Source organism: Aythya ferina, assembly GCF_964211825.1.
Source record: "Aythya ferina genome assembly, chromosome: 4".
Classification (NCBI taxonomy): domain Eukaryota; kingdom Metazoa; phylum Chordata; class Aves; order Anseriformes; family Anatidae; genus Aythya; species Aythya ferina.
The window spans coordinates 45,629,165-45,649,988 of NC_140300.1; the positions used below are offsets into that span (position 1 = coordinate 45,629,165).

General features: G+C 36.9%; 1 protein-coding gene across 1 annotated transcript in view; it reads right to left on the reverse strand.

Moving 5' to 3' along the window:
* Positions 1-339: 339 nt before the first annotated feature.
* Positions 340-20,824, reverse strand: part of DCHS2 (dachsous cadherin-related 2) — a gene marked incomplete at its 5' end in the record, with an annotated part of 107,092 nt that continues 86,607 nt past the window's right edge. Inside the window, 7 exons of the mRNA XM_084517974.1 lie at positions 340-3,814; positions 4,824-4,962; positions 7,747-8,033; positions 9,556-9,686; positions 12,494-12,645; positions 14,167-14,378; positions 16,892-17,002. Of these exons, the coding sequence (XP_084374100.1) occupies positions 1,185-3,814; positions 4,824-4,962; positions 7,747-8,033; positions 9,556-9,686; positions 12,494-12,645; positions 14,167-14,378; positions 16,892-17,002 (3,662 nt within the window). The 3' untranslated portion in view covers positions 340-1,184. The remainder of the gene's footprint in view (positions 3,815-4,823; positions 4,963-7,746; positions 8,034-9,555; positions 9,687-12,493; positions 12,646-14,166; positions 14,379-16,891; positions 17,003-20,824) is intronic.

A 20,824-nucleotide genomic window follows, 5' to 3' on the forward strand; every position in this document is an offset into this window, starting at 1 on the left:
GCATTATAAACATGATCTTATTTGAAGGTAGGTTATGAACCCACAGGTTGTAAACCAGCAAGGATCATGACATGCATGACTGAGGAAACAAAAGGCATTACACATGATACTGATCCCACATGATCATTCAATCTAACAGCACTTTACATTTCCTTTTTCCTTTTTATATTTTCATTTTATACGTTTCCTTTTAGCTGTTACAACCTATACAATATACACACTCTGTACATATCCAACTTGGAACAGGCTCCCACGCACTAATTGCTCTTACCTATAGCTCAATTTTAATATACATGATGCAAAAGAACCATCATCGATTTTTAAATATACACAGAAGAGAAACCAGAAATACTGTAGGTGTATTTTCTGCGTTTTATTGATCTGATAAAATATACAAGCATACACATCAGTATAGGCATGTGTACATGTCTGGATATACGTACATAGACGAGATGCAATATGTATGATGCATACAACAAACAAGGCCAGGTGTCTGGTCTTGCAGAGATGTGCCCAGCACAGGACCAATGAGCAGGGTGGAGGTATATGAGCCCTTCACAACTGTAACACTGTCCTATCCTACAGCTGCCTGGGGACCAGGATCCTTCTGTCCTATTGACAGAAAGACAATAGATACTTATTACTCTAGTAATAAAGAGGAAAGTTACTTTTATCTTACCATTGGGTATTATGTTTTCCAAAGGACCCTATGAGTGATCCATTATTGTGGGGGTAAATAATGACTTTTTGGCCAAAAAAATCATGACGTTTTGGCCTATAGTACTCTCTCCTGAAGCAACCACAGTGGCAGTCAGAATCTACTGGCATGCTAATACAGGTTTTCCACAGTAAACAGTTACTATTATTAATTTGTTATTGACATATTATGAGGAAAAAAAAAAAAGTAAACTTGATCAAATTGGTTATCAGGCACCTGTCTGTCTGATTTACATGGGAAACCACACTTGCTTGGAACTGAAAAAGGAGAAACGCCATGGACTCATAGCATATTCTACAAAGAATAAGAAGGTTTGTTAGAAAGTTTGTGGCTATGTTAATATATTAACATTTTCAGTTCTTGAATACAGAAAGAATACTGGTGATACAGTTCCAACAGGCATATTTTGCTTGTTAAAAACACTTCAAGCCATACATTTTTCCACAGACTACCATCATTTAATAACCTAGACCTGAATTTCTTCCTCTGTTGCAAGTTCATGGCTTGGACAAATAAGACACGTTCCTATCATTCTCCCATTGGACATTACTGGAGAAGCAGTAGGTGTCTGCATGGTAAGTAAAGAGAGAGAGGGAGAAAAACTGGGGGTCATAGTTGGTGAAGGGTATCCAGGATTTTGGATAAATGGAGAACGAGGGTATTTTTTAAATGCTTGCACTGATATTGTATTTGGCATTCGAGGTGGCACTGTCCTTATGCCAGGTTGAGCTATTGATGTTATCAAGGGAGGAGGAAAATTAGATGATTTCTTCTCCTTAGGGAAGCTATGAATGTGCACACTTTCATCTTTCAGTTTTGCAATATCATTAAACACTGAGGCAAGAGGCTGAAATCTGGGTTGCCAGCTGAGCACGTTATCCCAGCTGTAACCAACTCTAAGATCCTCATCAGAGGTGCCAAGAGTTACAAGTGAATCATACCCAGGGTCCTGTCTATCTAATATCAAGGCATATTCTCTTGTGAGGTCTGTCATTATGTCCTTCTCTTTTATTCCAATTTTCTTTAGTGTCTGGGACAACATCGTGTTCTTTGCATAGACTGCATCACAGGCTTCTTCTCCACCTTCACCTTGAATGGCCTGCATGTTCTCCATGCTTCGTGTGGTAGCCACAACATCAGTTTCTCCAGACTGCCAGGAGAACTGGTCAGACTCTCTTGGGATTCCTGAATCTGGCACCCGTGAGCCTTGCTCACTCAACACAGAGCTGGCCCTCTTGCTGCAAGAAAGTTCATTGATCCTTTTGATTTCTTCATCCTCCTCTGTTCTTCCTTCAGCAGAACTGCGGCCACTGGAGCCTGAATGCCTGCAGGGGACACCATCATCCTTCCTCTCTTCGATTCCTGCCAAGCTCAGCCATTCTGCTATGGCACCCATGGGAAGCATACTACTCTCAGTACTTTGGATTTTCTGGCAGTCCTCATCTTCTCTGGCCAAATTGAAATCAGAAGCTGAGGAGGATACTGCTTCTTTTTCCACACTGGAGTTCATTGTATCTTTCCGCTTATGTCTCAGAATCAGTGCAATAAGGCTGATAACAAGCAGCAGAAACACTATCAAGGAAACAGAAAGGCTAAAGGTCAGGCGGTATGCTGACACAATGGGATAACTCTCAGGAGAATCAGAAACATTCACAAAAACAGTGCATACAGTGAACTTTGATTCCATTTTTGGGCTCTGTGCTTTTATCAACAACTCCAGCTTGTCATCATTCCATTTGCTGCCATTTTTCTTTCTATGAACACTTTCAGTCAAATATATATTACCACTGGTCTGATTTACAGAAAAGAATGGAGAAGTTTTTAGCAGTGAGTAATGAACAACTCCATCTAGTCCACCATCATTATCTGACGCTGTCACTTGGCCAAGCAACTGGCCTGCTTCGTTTTTCTCAGGGAGATTGAAGAAATACTGATCTTGTGCAAACACTGGGTCAAATTCATCCTTCCCCTCAATATCTACCTGAACTGTAACTGTGGCCAGTGAGTCACCTTTGTCTTTTGCTTGGATTATGAGACAGTATCTATTCTGACGTTCAAAGTCAAACATTTGCTTTGTATGAATATCTCCTGTCAAAGGATCAATGAAAAACATATCATGGTCTCTAGGAACTTCACGTTGAGCCAAACATGAAGACTGGATGGAGTAGGTGAGATGTCCATAAGAGCCTTTATCGAAATCCAGTGCATTAACAGAACACACAAAAGAAAAAGTAGGCAAGTTTTCACTGACAATACAGTTCATGCTGGGAAATAAAAACAGTGGGGTATAATCATTGTCATCTAGGACACTAATATGGACAACAGAAAAAGCCATATTTTTTACATCAGCTCCTCCATCTGTGGCTTGGACAACTAAAGTGAATTTCATGGTTTCCTCATAATCCAGAGTTTTTATCAAATCCACTGATCCAGTTTTCCCATCCAAGCAAAAATACTGTTTGTCATTTCCAGAGATTATAGCATAAGTGATCTCTGCATTAGTGCCCACGTCACGGTCATTTGCTGAAACTTCAGTGACATGACTATGTACAGAGGTGCTTTCTTTAACATGAATATGGTACTCTGGGCTGCTGAATACTGGAGGATTATCATTGACATCCAGTACAGTTATTAGCACAGTAGCAGTTGCATTCAAGGAGGGCATTCCATGATCAGAGGCAAGGAGGACCAAACGATGGGAAGCAGCAGTTTCCCTGTCAAGACTATTGCTCAAAACAAGATTGCCAACGAGCTTGTAGGATGTTTCTGACTCCATGACGCTTGTTTCCACGGTGAATAAATTCTCTGCATTGCCATCAATAATAGAGTATTCCATGTATGTATTTTCATGTGTCCAGTCGAAGTCAACTGCTGAAAATGTGAGAACACTTTCTCCAACTGAGGCATTCTCTCTCACACTGAGATTGTACAATGCCCTTGTGAACTGAGGGGCATGGTTATTTACATCTTCTATGTGTACCTCTACAGAGGTGACTGCACTCAGGGCAGGATTGCCACCATCCATGGCAGCTATCAGGAGGTGAATAACGTTATTGTTTTTCAGCTGTGACATTGGTTTGGTAGTGAACACCGAACCTGAAAATGAGATAGAAATAATAAAAACCCACATTCATTAGGGCATGTAAATGTGATTGCAAAAGCTGAATCTTATCAGTCATGTTTGAAAATGACATGGTTGTGATGTAATGGTTGCACACCCCGAAGTAATTCTACAAAATCACAGCTAACGCTCTAAGCCAAGGCCTACCCACAATGATGCAGTATCAAAACCACATACTGCATTTACACTAACAAAAATTTATCTTCCTTATAGCAGGTTGAACACGCAAACTTCAGAAAACAAAAGGCAAAATAAAACATTCAAAAAAAAATCACCTCAAAAATGCCTGGGAACAGAAAATAAGTGATGCACTTGCACACTGAACAACAGTTACATATCATTTTTGGAGTATCAAGTAATTTCTGAAGCTGACATTACCAAAAGTTATACATACACATGCATACTGAGACACATATATCCACAGTTTGCTACCTCCCATAGCATTACAGACTTAGGTCAGAAAAATCAGTAAATCTCTTCACTATTTAAGAAAATGATGTACTTTGGAAAGCATGTTCTCAATTTAGAAAACTTTTATTAAATTCCATTTAGGATTATTGAAGTTCTGTAAAGCAGAAATCTTAAAAACATACAGCCCAAGCTGTAGAGAAGCTCCATTATAAGTTCAACTTATTCTGAAAAATAGTAGGTATGAACAAATTTAATACAGCCTAATATGTGATCTGAAACATCACAAGAGAAAACAAAATGTACAGCGACGTTTTATTAAACTACATCAAAGGAATAGCACCTATGAAATGTTGTGAGTAGATATCTTGTGTATAGTTCAGGGACAAATGGTGAACTCTGGTCTTTGACATTATCAGTTCTACAGAGATAATGGCAGATTTAGCCAAAATATATGGTAGACTTCAGCCATCAATGATGTCCAGAACTGATCACTGGCAACAGGTGAGGAACGGAATAAGACTTTACAGTTTACAGTGAATAAGCTGAAATAATAAACCATGCTTACGAACTCACCATTCTTATGATCAATGGAAAATCCCTCAGAGGAGGAGAGGACCTTGTAGGAAATCATTCCATTATGCTGTGAATCCCTATCCACAGCAGAGATGGTCAGAACAGTGGCACCCACTGAAATGAGCTCTGGAAAGCTCACCTGGCATGTAAAGTAAAATGACAGTTTTGATAAAACTTAACGAAGTATTTTGAACGTAAAAAAAGTACATTTCCTTTCATTTGAACTGGTTAGGAAAAAAGAACACACACAAATACAATTCCCAACTTTGTCAAGTTTCATCTGCCCATTGCCTTCAGGGACAAAACAAAGAGCTGTGATATTGAAAATGTTGCATACAATACAGCCAAAATTTATAGTAAGATTTAAATAGTAGTAAAAGCCATCTAGTTCAGGTTTAATTATGAAAAATTCAATGAATTGCTGAATTTCTTTTCAGTAACACGCTAACAGAAGGAATACTTCACAGCACTCTGCAAATATGACTGGCTTTTATCCCTGCTTTCAGAAATATCTTGATTTCTATAGATACAATGCAGTTTGCTGTGCCAGTCTGAGGAATCTAAAACAAACAAACAAACAAACAAAACACTAACAAAACAAAAAAAAAAACAATAACCCACAACTCCTAGACTCTGAAAATTCCAGCACTAGAGCCTGAATAATCACCAGATTACTCGTGTAATTTAATTTTTAAAAACGCTTTTTTTTTTCCCCACTTAATCTGGAAAACCAAGCCAGTCCTTGCTCTTCTTAAGAGCTTCCATTATCAGTGTTTTTGTGATTAGTTTTCTTTCACCTTATAAATTTCGAATGAATAGCAGCTATGAAAATAGGTGCTGTAACTTCAAGTGTTAGTCAAAATCATTTTGACACACAGATTATATGTGTATATAATAGCCATATATAGAATAAATATGAAAACACTTTAAAGGACAATAAAAGGGTAAAAATTACAGGACTGTTAACAGGGAATTATACATATCATTGATTAAAAAGAAGCAGTGTACCATACTGTCCAGGCAACATATCAAAACATCAGGACTGTGGAGAGAGTTCAGCTGTTTATGTTAGCACAGTCAATAGAACTGTACTGATTTACATCAGTTCATAACCCTGCCTGTAAGGTCTGCTTCTATCTACAAAAAAATTCCTAGCACCTGCACAAGCAAGTACTTGCCTAAACTATTCGTCAAAATCAGACACACATGAGTGTTGAAGAAAACTTAAGGCCAGATCTAGAAATCATTTGAGCACTAAAAGTGCATTTTTTTTTTCTGGGATCTTGACTTAAAAGTTTAAGTGGGTGATTTACACAAAGCCTGACAACTCAGATGCCTGAAAGTTCCACAGGTGCCTAGAGCCTGACCCACAGTTATCTGAGTGGCTAAACTGCTTCCCCCACACATGCTCAGAGGTTGAAATTTCTCTACTAAGCCAAATGTTTAAACTTATTTCTTAAAGCTGTCTGAGATTTATAAATGAAGCATTACTAAATCCAAGTCTTCTGTGGTGCCTCATATTTTTGGCTCTGAGCACACCCAGCACACAAAAAGCACCAAGTCAAGCACAGAGCTCAGTTCACAGGCCCGCAAAATGACTGAGGCCGGCAGCCACCACAGGAAGCCATCTTGTCCAAGCCCTGCTCAGGACAGGGTCACCTAATGCAGCTAGCTCAGGAATATGTATGTTTGGGGTTTTGGATAACTCCAAGGATGAAGACTCCACAGCCTCTCTGGGCAACCTATGCCAGTGTTCAATCACTGTTAGAGCAACAACAAAGTTATTCATGAAGCTTAAAAGGAATTTCCTGTATTTCAGTTTGTGCCCATTGCCCCTTGTCCTGTCACTGGGCACCATGAAGAACTGTCTGGCTCTTCTTTATTCACCCCACCAGGTTAGGATGCTCAGGAGGTAAGTTACCTCCTGAGCATCTTTCCTGCCAGACTGAAAAATCCACGCTCTACACTCTCTTGGCCAAGCCCCATAGCCTAGCCACGCATGAATGAGGCCTAAAGAGAGGACTGCTTTGGCAGCCTCTTTTCGCCTGCAGCTCCAGACTCTCTCTCTCCTGTCTGTAACCCTCATCAAAGCCCCTCAGACTTTGTCTCCCATGAAGAAGTCAGGCAAATTATTTAATTAAAAGACCTCTGTGTGGATTCCGACTCTGTGTGCTTATTGGCATGGTGTACCAGGCATAAACCCACGGACAACATCTTGGTGGCCTGTAGCTCCTAAAACAGCCTTGGTTCAAAACATTGTCAGACAACTTGTCTTCTACAATAATCTTGCAGTTCAAAAGGTGAGCTGTGTCCTCTGTCTAGTAGGAGATGCTGGGGAAGTCAAAACCGATACACCCCCACTGCCTAGAAGAGTGCCACTGCTATAAATTAGGGCTACGTGTTACAAACCATACATGCTTAACCTACCACAGGGACGTTTACTACACCTCTGTAGAGCTGCATAACTGGAAATGAAGAAATACATGCCATAGTAATTGGGCCAAAATAAACGTACCAACTTGTTTACCATTCTGTCAGAAGGAACAATCAGTCCTGAACAATGGACACTGCTCCCCAAACTGGTTTTGGACTATATCCAGTAACTGTGTGATGAATGCACAGTGTAAGGAGTACAGCTAGCATTCACACCACTTCTCTTCTGAAGCCAGAAAACACAAACATGAAAACTGAACAATTCTTTCAGTCCTTTCAGCAGAATTCTTAGGAAAGGGCAGGGGTTTCCTAGAAGAGTATTTTGCACAATCTGCTCTGTTTCTATTCTCAGTAATAGTTTGCAGAGACCTCCCTTCTTAGTGGTGATCAAATACATTTTTAACACACAAATATAAATATGTACTCCCACTACTTATCCTCATAAAGAGAAGGACATCACACATTTGTTGTTTGTTTCCCAATTCCCCACCTGATATGAATCCTGAGTAAACACTGGTGGGTTATCATTGATGTCCAAAACAAGGACTGTGAGTTCTGTTTCTGTTCGATGGACAGAATCTGAAACTGTGATTCCCAGCTTATACACAGCAGTTTCTTCAAAATCTAATGGTTCCACCACTGTGACTACACCGGTGTGCTGATCAATAGCAAATTTCATTCCAGAACTACTGTCATCAGTAAAGCCAAACTGAAGTGCTGGGTTGGAGTCTGCATCAGTTGCTGACACTTGAGTCACTGTAAAACCAGGCAGGACATCTGAAACAATAATTTTTGGAGTTAAGTCATAACTAAAGAAGATACTACAATTTCTGAGAATTTTGTCAATTCTCTGATACTAAATCTTAGACATGTCATTTTTCTGCCTTAGATTTTTTTTTTTTTTTTTTTTTTTTTTTTTTTTTTTGGTCTTATGGCTTCATGTTTTAGAATAAAAGCAAGATCCAGAAATAACACAGAAACAAGTAGCAGATTTCTTCACATGCTTCTGCTTCTTCCCAGTTTTAGTCTAGGTTTTCTTTAGGTTTTCACAGATGCAGTGTACTGATAACTGCTTCTTCACCAGCAACAGGAACTTCTATGTTTTTCCACAGGCAACATGTGGAAACTTGACATATATTTAGCTGACATGAATTTACTGAACAGTGTCACAAAATTCCACAGGAATATTTAACTGAGGCATTAACCGAGTCTCCTGGTCTTTCTAGAATCAACAACCACAGTTACGAAGCTTTTCCACAGGAGGAAGAGGCCACTAGAGAGATATCCACATGGCACAAAACTCTTAAGGGCTCAATATATATTTCTAGGAGATTTAGAAATTGTATACAGACAGCTTTTGTCATGTGTCAAATTGACAGTACCACAGATTCCAAATTGAATCTGACTATCAGTGATAATCTAATCAAGCCTGGAGCTAACAGAAACTAAACCATTTCCCATTTGCACGCCTGGGGCATTAAGCCTCAAACACGCTGTGCCATGCCCTCAGGCAAATGTTCTTAAACTGAATACAAAAAAATAAATAGCCTGTACTTTACAGCTGCTGTGCATCCATGACTCCTGTTCTTGTCATTACCAGTGGGAGCTAAATTTAGAAAAGACTAAAAAAAAATCACTGGAAAGACAGCCTTGATACATTCTGTTAACAAGAGGATTGGACTAAGTCTTCGTAAACATGCTGCTGCTTATCTTAATGCATCACATATATGTCTGTAATTGAAACTGCTGGGCTTAGGATTTAAGATATGCAAGTGCTGAGCTAATGTCACAGCACATACCAGATGGGATGAGAACTCTGGAGGTCTGGGCCCTTTTCTTCATGTTCATCAACTAGATCAAGCTACATAGCACTTCAAAGTTTCATTCAAATTTGCAGAAAGAATTTCTTTCATCACAATGAACTTCAAAATGTCTAATTTCTAGCAATGCTGGTTTTAACACCAAGTATTGTTATTGCAGAAAAGAAGAAATTGAAGACATCTGAACAATATGACATTGGAGTCCAAAAGGAACAGATTACAGATGTATTTCTGTAGAGTTTGTTTTTCTTTCTGAATTGCCTATGATTTTATTCCAAACTGTTCTTAAATACAATGTCTACAGACTAAGAACAATGCCTCTGAGAGCAAAAGCAGATCACAATTTACTTTGATTATTTCAGTATTAATATGATCCATTATCCTTTTGTCTATAATCTTAGGGTTAAACAAATCACTGAAAGTAGTGTCGTGGTCTGACAAATCCTGATCTTATCACCTAGCTGTACCATCACACTTACTTTCTGGGACCTCCACTTCCCCTGGTGGTTGGACAATCGGAGCATTGTCATTAATATCTACCACTTCTATCCTCACAATACTCGTAGCAGAAAGTCTAGGGTTTCCTTTATCAGCAGCTTGTACAAACAACCTACAATTAAAGGAAGCAGGAATTGTCACCATCTGTCAAAAGTCACAGATTTATTCACCAATTATATAAACAAGGAAAAAAACAGGTTAGCTCTTTCAGCTCCTTGTTGTTCAATGTAAATTCCATCTTTCTTCCCATAAGGGTGACTGTCTGCAGTTTTATGATTTGTCTCTTGTATGAACAATGTCCAAAAGACTCTAGGTGGTAAAAATATACTGAAATCATAAAGACAAAAGGATACATTTATTTCACATAATTTCATACGAAATGCAGGTAGTTATAAAAGCTAGCAAGACTCTTGCAAATAAGACATTTCTCCAGAAAGCAATTCAGAGCAGGAATAAATTGTAAGTATTGAATTGTCCTTTGGAGGAACCTGACTGTCCTCATTGATTACAGAGAGACAACAGAAACAAGAAAATCAGGTGGCATGAAAACTTCCAAAATAATACTTAGACAATGGAGATAAACCCCCCTATTATACTATTAAGTGATAAACTGAAACTACTGAATACAGACACCATTTGTCAAAGTTCCCACTGATTTTACTGGGACCAGAATCTCATAGTCAGATTAAGAGAGCTTGCCTTTAGGCATCCATGTTAGACCTGCATAAGGATCAGTAGTGAACTGTCAACAACCTTTTGATTTCCACAAACAACATAGCAAAGAAAACAATAAGCAAAGATAAACACAGATAGAAGGATGTTTACTCTGTGGGAACCAGCTTCTAAACAATACAGAGAAAACTGTTACTGTAAGCAAAAAATTATTCACTCTTGCCCACAATTATGAATTATTCAGAATGAAATTTAAAATTAAATCTAACTCAGCAGGTGCTCTAAAAAAATAGATGATTGAAAACAGAAAACATCAAGCTACAAGAAAGAATTTACATGTTGGGGCCTGGCATACATGTTAAATATTTTGGGTACTAACAATTTTTATGTGTGTCATGCTTCCTGGGTCTCCTTACAGATCTTCTGAAAGTTTAATTTCTCCCTCTAAGTCACAACTGCTGTTCAAAGTGTCATGGAGATACCAGCTTCTAAATGCTCACATGACAGTACAGAAAACCAAGGCTGTAACTCAAGCTGTGGATTGCACTTCCACTCCTGAACCACATGAGCTCTGCTCTGGGTGCCCCTGTGGTTTCTGACACTGAGAGAACACAACTTGAATTGCTGACTAGTATTCAGTCAGTGACCATGTATAATTCCATATAGAAAGTGTATTTTTTTTCTAGAATGAATATTGGGAAGGTACATATGGAAATATTTTACTAAAAATAATCACTTTCTAAGGTTTCAGGAAAAAACTCTCATAAAAACATCTCAGCCAAGGCATTAAAATTAAGGTTCTGTCAACACTTTCATTACAATCCCTCTTACAAGAGGCTTAGAACTTCTGGGGATGAAAATGTTCAATTTAGATAAAAATAAACAACTCCTTGCAAATTGGAAAGAACCAATGGTGTCATTTTGAAATTAAACAGCATAACACTTGTAAAAACTTCTTTTGCTATTCACTTTTCACCTAGCAACAGGATTAAAAAGTATTAATAAAGAGAAAGAATATGAAGCTTCAGACTCCTTGAACAAATTGTCTATTTAAATTGCTAGAATTCCAATATAAATACTGAAATAAGTCAGGTTTCCAATTAAAGACAGATATCAGAATTGCTAGACTTACATGTTCAATGCTTCACTAACAGCAAACATCCTTCCTTGGAGGATTTATTACAGGTATTCTTCAAAGTACTACTTGTAAATAAAATGTATTATGCTATTTAAATGACTAAAAATCAGGACTGATGTTTCTGATTCACTGAAAAACTGAAAAAGAAACTCCAAATGAAGTACTCTGCATATTAAGTTAAAACAAAGCATTCCCTTTAGGAGACTATTATCTTACACTGATACTTAAAAGAAAAAAATCATATTCTGTTCATCTTTTTAATGTGGTTTTCTAAAAGTTATTCTGGTTCATAAGAACTCTGACTGAATGATTAAAAATTTGAGGCCCTGGAGGATCAGAAACTTGCAAATACTTTAACTGATGCCTCAGCCATATGGAAAAAAAAAAAAAAAAAAGTAATTTCTACTAACACATATAAAGCAACCTAATTTTTGTAGAGATTGCAGTATATAAAAAGGGTATATTTATGAATCAGGATGCTCTTACTTTCTCTCAAGGCATAGTTTGTTTTCTTTCTAAATTCAAGTATGGCATGACTGATAAAGAAAAATTTTCACATCCACTTGATTGTATTTACTCACAATTTATTGGAAAACAGGAAAAAACTAATACTGAGCACAAGACAACTTATACATGGAAACAGATTACAGAAGAATCTTTATCTGATTATACAGGAAGTTTGAAAAAGATTCTATTTTAAATCAAAAAACAGAACATGTCCCTGCTTTTTGGATTTGGTTTGAGTGCTTTCTCTCTGTCTTTATGTATAAAAAATGGTTCCAGAAAAGGAATGGCCGTGTAGTTCTTAATGAACTGAAAACCAGGAACTGTCATCATTCCTCTAGTGAATCATCATGCTCACTTATATCAGTAAGTGTTGCAATTGATTGAATAAAACTATTTTCCTTCTTAACTTTAAGAAGTACCCAAGAATCCATGGTACAAATCCATGGGCAGTTTTAGGGCTGTTTTCAATGCTGCCTGGCTTGCACCCAGGCTCTGTGGCTAATGGATATCAACTGAAAACTGTAAAACGCATACCATGAGCAATCTCCTGCTAAAGGGAACAAAAAGAAGAATAAGGTTTTATAGGATCCCTGAATACAAACCTGTAAGATGAAGTGTTTTCACGATTTAGGATTGTGTTAGTTGCTAAAATCCCTCTTGCTGAATCAATTAGAAATGTTGCATTTTCATTACCAGATAAAATTGAGTATTCGGTTTCTCCATTCAGCCCACTGTCAAGGTCAGTTGCAAATATCTGTTTAGGAGGAAACCTGAGGCTTAATTCAAAACAGCAGAACATTATTTCAGTAAGAAAAAAATATACTACAGTTATCTATTTCTGCTTACTTTCCTCTTGACAGCACAGATTTAAGCAAATAATCATATTGGCCCTCAACACGTGTCATATGAGGTCATGAAATCCGCTCGTGAATTGAGATAGTATGCACATAAATTCTTTGCCCACACAATTTGAAATTCAACTACATAAAGCATTAGAGGTGAATGTAATCATTTTTACACTGTTTACATTACTATAATGTCTCTGTTAGAATCCTATCTCTGTTTAGTGCCTAAAAATGAACTTTCTCACTAGCCCAGGACTACCCTTTAAAGTATTACTGCTATACAGATAAAGGGCAAATGTAATTATTAAAGTTTTCAGACCTTTCATGGGATGGTTCACTAATTACTTTTTAAAATAAGAACAAGCAGCGTAAATGTTGCTATAAAAGCAATATTGTTAATAACATTCAACAGCAACGCACAGGTTCCTCAAAGATTTTTCTGACTCTTCAACGAATTGTCTTTGTATTTTTCTGGTTGCTGAACAAGCATTATAATGAGTACAGGATCCAAACCATGGCAGAGACAACCAGTCAGACGGAATAAAGGAAACATAGTAGAATGTATCATGTCATAAAATTTTGACTACACATCTGGGTTGACTGCCTTTTGATTTTTCTCCATTGCTGGACATATGTTTCTCTAAATACAACGTCCATCAGTTTCTAATCACTTTGCCTGTGAGGCATTTGTAGCTTTCCATTTATTTATTCTCTAGAGGAGGAATATCTTTAGTACCTAACATGACCCTCACTGTGACCTGACTTGCAATGCAAGAACATGTACTGAGGAAATTATGTGTTCTTCTAGTCCAACTGATGTCTTCTTTTGCTCTAACATGGCCAGCTGGAAACACTTTCAGAGAATGGATCCATTCAGAGGAAGAAGTGTTTGCACATTTAAATTGAGACAAGCTGCTCTTTAAGCATCAGATTTTAAATTGAACACTTGGATTTGACTCCACTCCTAGACTGATGGGTTGAAAGTATTCTTTTTATTGCTACAGCCCTTTCACAGTAGATGCATTAATGCAGAACCCAGCCTACATTGTAACCAGAACCATAGCTTTGAATAATTCTTCTCAACTACTTGAAGAGATAAACAGAATATTAAAAAATAAATAAATAAAAAATAAAAAAATTTAAGTCCAGCTGCACAACTAGTAAAAATATAAAGAAAGATTTTTGTATAATATAAAGGAGATATTTCTCCTTCAACTTGATAAAACTGAAAGACCTGAAGCATGGTCTGGACTAAATTATTGAATATTTTAGATATGCAAGCAAAGTAGTAGCTACACCAAGAATCCCACTCTTGATTTTTGAAAGATGATGGTGGTCCAAAACAGACTGAGTAGGACTGCATTCATGACCAAATTAATCAAACTTGTATCTTTGCAGGCTGAGTTCTGTAGTTACAAACATTTACTTACCTGTATGATGTCTGTTTTAGCAGTTTGTCCTTCCCATACCGATGCTCTGTAAAAGCTTTGCTCAAATTTCGGTACGTTGTCATTCACATCCTGTATCAAAATAGTCACTCCACAGAGTGCTGAATCCAAACTATTTTCAGCCAGAACTGAAATATGTATTTTATTCTTAACTTCATAATCAAGAAATTTTGGCTCTCTTACTGTGATTGTACCTGTTTACGAGAAAGAGAGAAAGAGAGAGAGAGAAAGAGAGAGAGAGAGAGATGACATACATAATTAGGAAATTACACCCACAAAAGCAGTTACAAAACCTAAAATGTATGTGGTCTCCTTTGCTGAACACACCACAGAAGTTCAGCAAGCTTTCCACTGTGTCCTCCCTCTACCTGACATCATCTTCTAAGTGTAAGTTATTGGATAAATCTCAGATAGCTAAGTTTTTACTGATCAACCACTGTGTTGGCAATTTCCTAAAGCAAAAGAAATCAACTTGTAGAGCGGTTAGAGAGGAAGAAAGTGGCTGTGTGACGTGGGCTCCTTGACATGTGACTATGAACCAGCTGTGTCTCAAGAGACTCTTGGCTCTCATCTGCAGAGTGGCTACATCTAATGCTCCAACTATATATAAACAGGGCAATAGCTGTATCTGCCTGTATCTGACAGAAAGGCAAAGCACTTAGATTCCGTCTGATGCAGTGAGTTTCTCCACCAACTGTTACTCTGTCAAAAACAATCAGTGACTGAGACAACAGACAGAACCAGACATCTCCACATTACACCTGAAATTTCCTTGGAAATCTGTCATCATTATTTCAATGTTCCAATACAGTAATATATTAAAATTCTTCATTACCATCAAACATAGCCCATTTGTACGTCAGTTTCATTAGATTTCAAACTGAGCTTTGCATTAATTTTTAAGTAATGATGTCATGATTATCTATATTCTGAACTTATGCTAGCATAAGAATGCAACTACTGTGTCTTTCCAAGCTAGTATGTTTTAGTTTATTTTCTAAGACAAGCAGTAGTGATTGACTGCTGTTTATGGATCTCTCCCATGATCAAGAGTTGTGTTTTGAACATATCAAAGCTGGCAGGTGGTCTCTCTCCAGCACAATACTTAAAAATTATCACATTCTGTATACAGAACAAAAAACAAACAAACAAACAAAAACAACAACAACAACAACAACAAAAAAGTACAGTGGCAGAAGGAATATGCTTCAAGAAGGCAGAGAATAACTGAAAGATCCTTGGGTAGCAACATGGAGCAAAGAATCAAGAAACAGGAGAAACATTACCTATGAAGACAACAAGAAAGAACAAGAGTCTCATTCTAGAGAAGTGCATACAAAGAAGAAATAGGGTAATGCTCTTCAAATGCATTAAAGACAAAGGCAAAAACTCTTTATATCTATTGCCATTAGGTTAAGAAGTAATGAGTTGAAATTCTTTCAGCAGACATTTGGGTAAATTTGAAAAACTTTCCAGCTGCAAAGACTTGTAGAGACTACCAGGTTTGCAGAATTACTATTGCTGGAGGCTGTTAAGAACATGACAGACTAATGCCTGTTAGACTTAGGCACAGTTTGTTCTCTTTCTGTGGCAGGGGACAGATTAGTTTATGTCCTTGGGTCACTTCTAGCTATACTTCATGTGATCAACAATATAATAAATCCCCCTAAAATGAGGAAAGTTTCTAGATAGTATAGTGGATGTCTGGTAACAGCAAACAATTCTGGAGATCTTTTTTTTTTTTTTTTCCAAAGCTGGGTTAATTAACACTAGTGCTTGAAAACTGAAAAGTAGCAGACCTCTAGCTGTTATGAACACCTAAGTTACAGAGGGCATCAATACAACTCCAAATACTTCTGCTTTATAAAGAATGGGTAGAGAGTCACTGGTGTCAAAATAAATATTGAACTACTCTTAAAAAGTATGGAAAGGCAGCACTTCAATATTTTCTAAGAAATGGGAAAAAGGTTTTATTACATTTACACCAACTATTTCAATACTCAACTACAATGGCTCAAAAGTCTCACAGGAAGATTTGCAACATCCTGAGCTACAGAAATTCCACTGGTGTTTGTGAAGAAAGTGCTTATGAGAGTTAAAACATTGTGCAACCATTTCGCAACTTGGCTGATAAAAACAAAACAAAACAAAAAACTACTAGCATCTTTTTTTTTTTTTTGGCATTCAATATTTTTGGGCAGTTGATATTGGAGAAGATTCACTTCCTCAGGGATAAACTTGCCTGTGACTATAACAGTCATTCAGATTAACACTTCTAGCTTTATTTCAGTGAAATGAGAAGAACTTGGAAATCAAGTATATGCACTTCTAAGTGCCCCTCATCTGAACAAAACAAAATCATTTTAAACTGTCCATCTGCAGCAAACATTATCAGCTCTGCAGGAGTTCACTGCTTGGTGCCTGGTGACAGCAGAATAATCAGAGATGAAAGCCACCAGGAAGTCAAAGAGAATGGCATTTGTTAAGAGTACAACTTATCTACACTACTTCTGAGGAAAACTGCTTATATTGTCTACGGCCAGCCCAAATAGACTGTGCCTGTTCAAAAGGCCAGCTGTCTCTTGCTGCCCATATTCAGAAGGAACTGAAGCAAACGGAGAAGTTACACTCTCTTACACACCAGAGAAGTGACTACACTCTTTAACCTAGACAGACACTTGAGAAAAAGAAAAACTACCAAGTTTACCTGTAATTGGGTGTATGGAGAATACGCTTTCCTCATCACCAAGGATACTGTACTTTATGCTTTCTCCTGTAAATTTGTGTTCGTAAGCTTCTACAGTTGTAAGTGACGTACCTATGGAAACAACATTTTCATAATGTCCACTTAATAAGGTTTTATTGCAATTTTTTATTACTTTGAGTGATAGCAGATGCACAGCCAAACACACATGAACTAGCCTAGCTGCTCATTCATGATTTGAAATAGTAGACAAGAAAACCTTTCACTGTAATGCAACTTCATAGGCAAGGCCCTATCCCTCCTTGCCCAGTAAATTACTTGTGTGATTGCGACTTCATCACCTGCCTAATGAAAGTGTAAGTTTTTAACTTGTGTTGATTGCAAACTCCCAAGTACCACCAAAATTACCTCCTAACTGAAGTTATATTTGGAAAAGAAAAAAAAATAAAATATTATTTTTTCTTTCTAGTGGTGATAACATTGATTGAGTTGAAGGCCAAAATAGACATTGAATATTAAACTCCCTTTCTGAGGTTGTCTGAGAAAGCGTCTTTTTATTCGTGTGGTCCTCTTATTCGGGTTGTGCTACCTTTGGTCATTACAATCTAACCTTTTCATGAATTCTTTCAAGGAAAATAGTCCTTGTTAGCATGCATAAGAATGAGTGTTACTTCTAAATCCTTTCAAAGAGGTCTTCTATTTTTTCTTCATTTATCTAAGTTCAGTTTGAATTTTTGAGAAATACTTGAAATATTCTTAAAAAAATTTAAGTAGTCATTTTCTGACAAATGGAATGAAAAACAGAATGTGTCAAAGACAGATGAGTTGAGCAGTATCTGAATTCAATGAAAAAAAGTAATGATTTAATACAGAATATAAAAGATGTGAAATAAAAATCCTATCTGAAAGAGGATTAAAGAAAAAAATTTCAAACTGAATACATTATCCTAATCAGAATCATGGTAAACAGAAATGTAGCAAGTTTTATTAAAAACTAATTATCAATATTCCCAAATAACTGTTCCTTTCAAGAGTTAGGAAATCTTTTAGCACATATGGCAATTGATTTTTAACCAATTTTAATCGTTTAAATTAATTTTAATTGATTCCATCCAGCTGTGATGGAATGAAGTTACCATATATCCTGAACTCTTCCAAACAGCATTACAGTCAGCTAGCTATTTTATTACATTACAAAGGGCATGCTGTTCACATTCAATTTTGGAAGGAAGGGCTTTATCTTTAGTGTAAATTTGAGAGGAAACGTTGTTCTTGGTATTGTTACTTATTCATTTTATTTAAGTACGGTTAGCCACTAATTTTTAAAAACAGGAAATCTTGTTTTATATGTTTCGTAATTTGTTCCTAAAATCTGGCAATTAAAAACACAAACACTCTGATTGTGACAGATACAGTTTTCTGCACTAGTGAATATACTTATTATAAGGGTTCTGGAAATAAGATCTACCCATCCAACAGACGGATATGAAAAGTTGCTTTTAGGATCTAAAATAGGGATCTTCTGGATGATAGTAGGTTGAATGTTCATTGCTGGGCTTCTTTGATTTACAACAGAAGCCAGCAAAAGGGCAATCGTTTATAGCATCCTCCTACCAGAGCTAAAGATAAGAAAAAAAAAATCAAGGTCCAGACTGTTTATATTTATCTTCCAATACTGTCAGCAATCTTTCTGTTCTCTTTGACTACTGGCTTTAGAAGAAAACCTACCACAAATACAGCAAGCAGCAGTATTTCCATTTGAATCCGTTTTTCAGGGATTAAGTTAACAAAATGTTGCTCTGGGTCCTCAAATCCTAATACTTCAAGTTGTATATTTTCATGTGATTAAAATTGTTTAAACCTTATTTGTTTATTTTTGGCAAAGAGCATGTTTCCTTTGTTTCTGATAAATTTCACAGAAAACGACTCCTTTAAACAGCAATTTTTTACAGTTCATTGTGAAAAAATTATGACCAACTTCTGACATCTCTATTGTGACACAAATAAATCCTATACAGATAAATAGCAAAAGACAGCACCCATCCAGTAGCTTACAACATCGAGCATACGTGACTCAAACACTGCTCAAGCAGAGGTCACAGCATGTTGCACTGAAGCTTCAGCCCCTACAGCATTCCAAATCACAATGACTTGTAGCTGCCAAGATTTCGCGTGCCAAGATACTGCCTTCACCTGTGGTTCCTCACAGTCCTTTTCTCTCCATGGAGCTGATGCTCAGCAGAGCCCTTCTTGAGCCAATTCACTGCGCCAAACTGGTGGAAAATTAATACAGGAGAAAGGGAGCTTTCTGGCTGTAAAGCACAGTGAAATGTCACGGCAAGGATCAGGTCAGCACTGAAGCCAGTATAAGGAAGGATGGAGATGAGGATCACAGCTGAAGATAGATGAGCTTGAAATGCTACGCAGTCAACTTCTAAATCAGTTAAGAATATTAAACATTTTAAACTGCTTTTCTTACACCTTTATGCTTTGTTTTTTTCCAGTTAAATCACAGATATATTGCTTTTGAAAGTATCTCAAACTGCTTTAAAATATCATGCATACCAACTTTTACTTTATGCCTGCAGACTTGAAACTGAAGCAGGACAGCTTAGGCACTATTTGCCTACCTGGCTAAACAGGCTCATAGCAACATTTGTTGTATTCTGTGTTTGGACATACAATGCACACCAGAACTGAGCTACTGTATAATCTATACAATTCTTCTGTCTTCTGCAGTCAGCCTTGTAGTCTTTTTCTCCTCCTTTATCATCTAACTCTGATTCATCCTTGCCCTTATTTCCTGAGATCTCTTAATTGCTAATGAAAGAAAAAGCTAACTGAGCACAAGGGATGACTCACAAAATAAGAGGCTACATATTTTATATCTATTAGGAAAAAAAACAAACCTGCAAATGCAGAGGAGTCAACATGGTTTTTTGCTGAATCTGTCTTCAAGAAGTGCTATGCATATAATCATTCAACTGAAAGCTTGGTGAATAACAAAGGTTTCTCTGGGAACCCTCTGGAGAATGCAGAGACCTAATTACGTATTGACTGGCTTCTAAATGCAGTTTATAATATTTAAAGACATTAAATGTTCATTATTAAAAAAAAGTAGAGGAATAGGATTTTCTGAAGATCATTAAACTTGGAGGTCATACACTTTAAGTAAAGAAACTCTGACCATAAGAGCCAGTTCCTGAGGTACTTATCTAAAAGACAATTTTAGACTAAATTGGAACTATGGACCCTTGGCTTTGGCTTTCATTGTTTATATTGTTTTGAGTTTTGATTCTTTTTAAAATAAACTTAGACCTTTCCCACTCTATTAGTTAAGGCAGAAATAAAATGAGGAGGAAAAGCCGCATTTATTAATACCAGGTCTACAAATAATCAGTGTGTAATGTAAATCTCCCTTGGACTGAATACACTGCTGCTATTCATTCTTGAAGGGGTCCCAGATCACATATATCCTGTAAGCTAACTTCTATGGGAGTTTTAATTATAATCATGCCTTTTTTCCTGAAAAGTGAAGTATTTGATATGCACTTATGCTTATATAAATAAGAAAATACTATAAGCAGAGCAAAACAAACATTAATATTTGGTAAAATCTTTCATACTCTTAAAAGAATGTGATCATCTTTACAAATAGACTTTTATTAAAAATACAAACTAAAATTTTGGGATGAAACCCTGTAGCTTACCCTGAAGCTTTGTGAAATTTCTTTTAATCAAAACAACTTAAATCAAATCTGATTTATGTTTTCTACAGATTGAGTGGGAGAATATCTGACTATGGCATTCTGTTACCACAATTCCTTGGGGTATTTCCATGATTTCAGGCTGGATCGTCTAGCCTGAACCATAAATGTATCCACACTTAGGAAAATTTAGGACAAGATTAGTTTATCAATTGCTGCATAGTTCCCA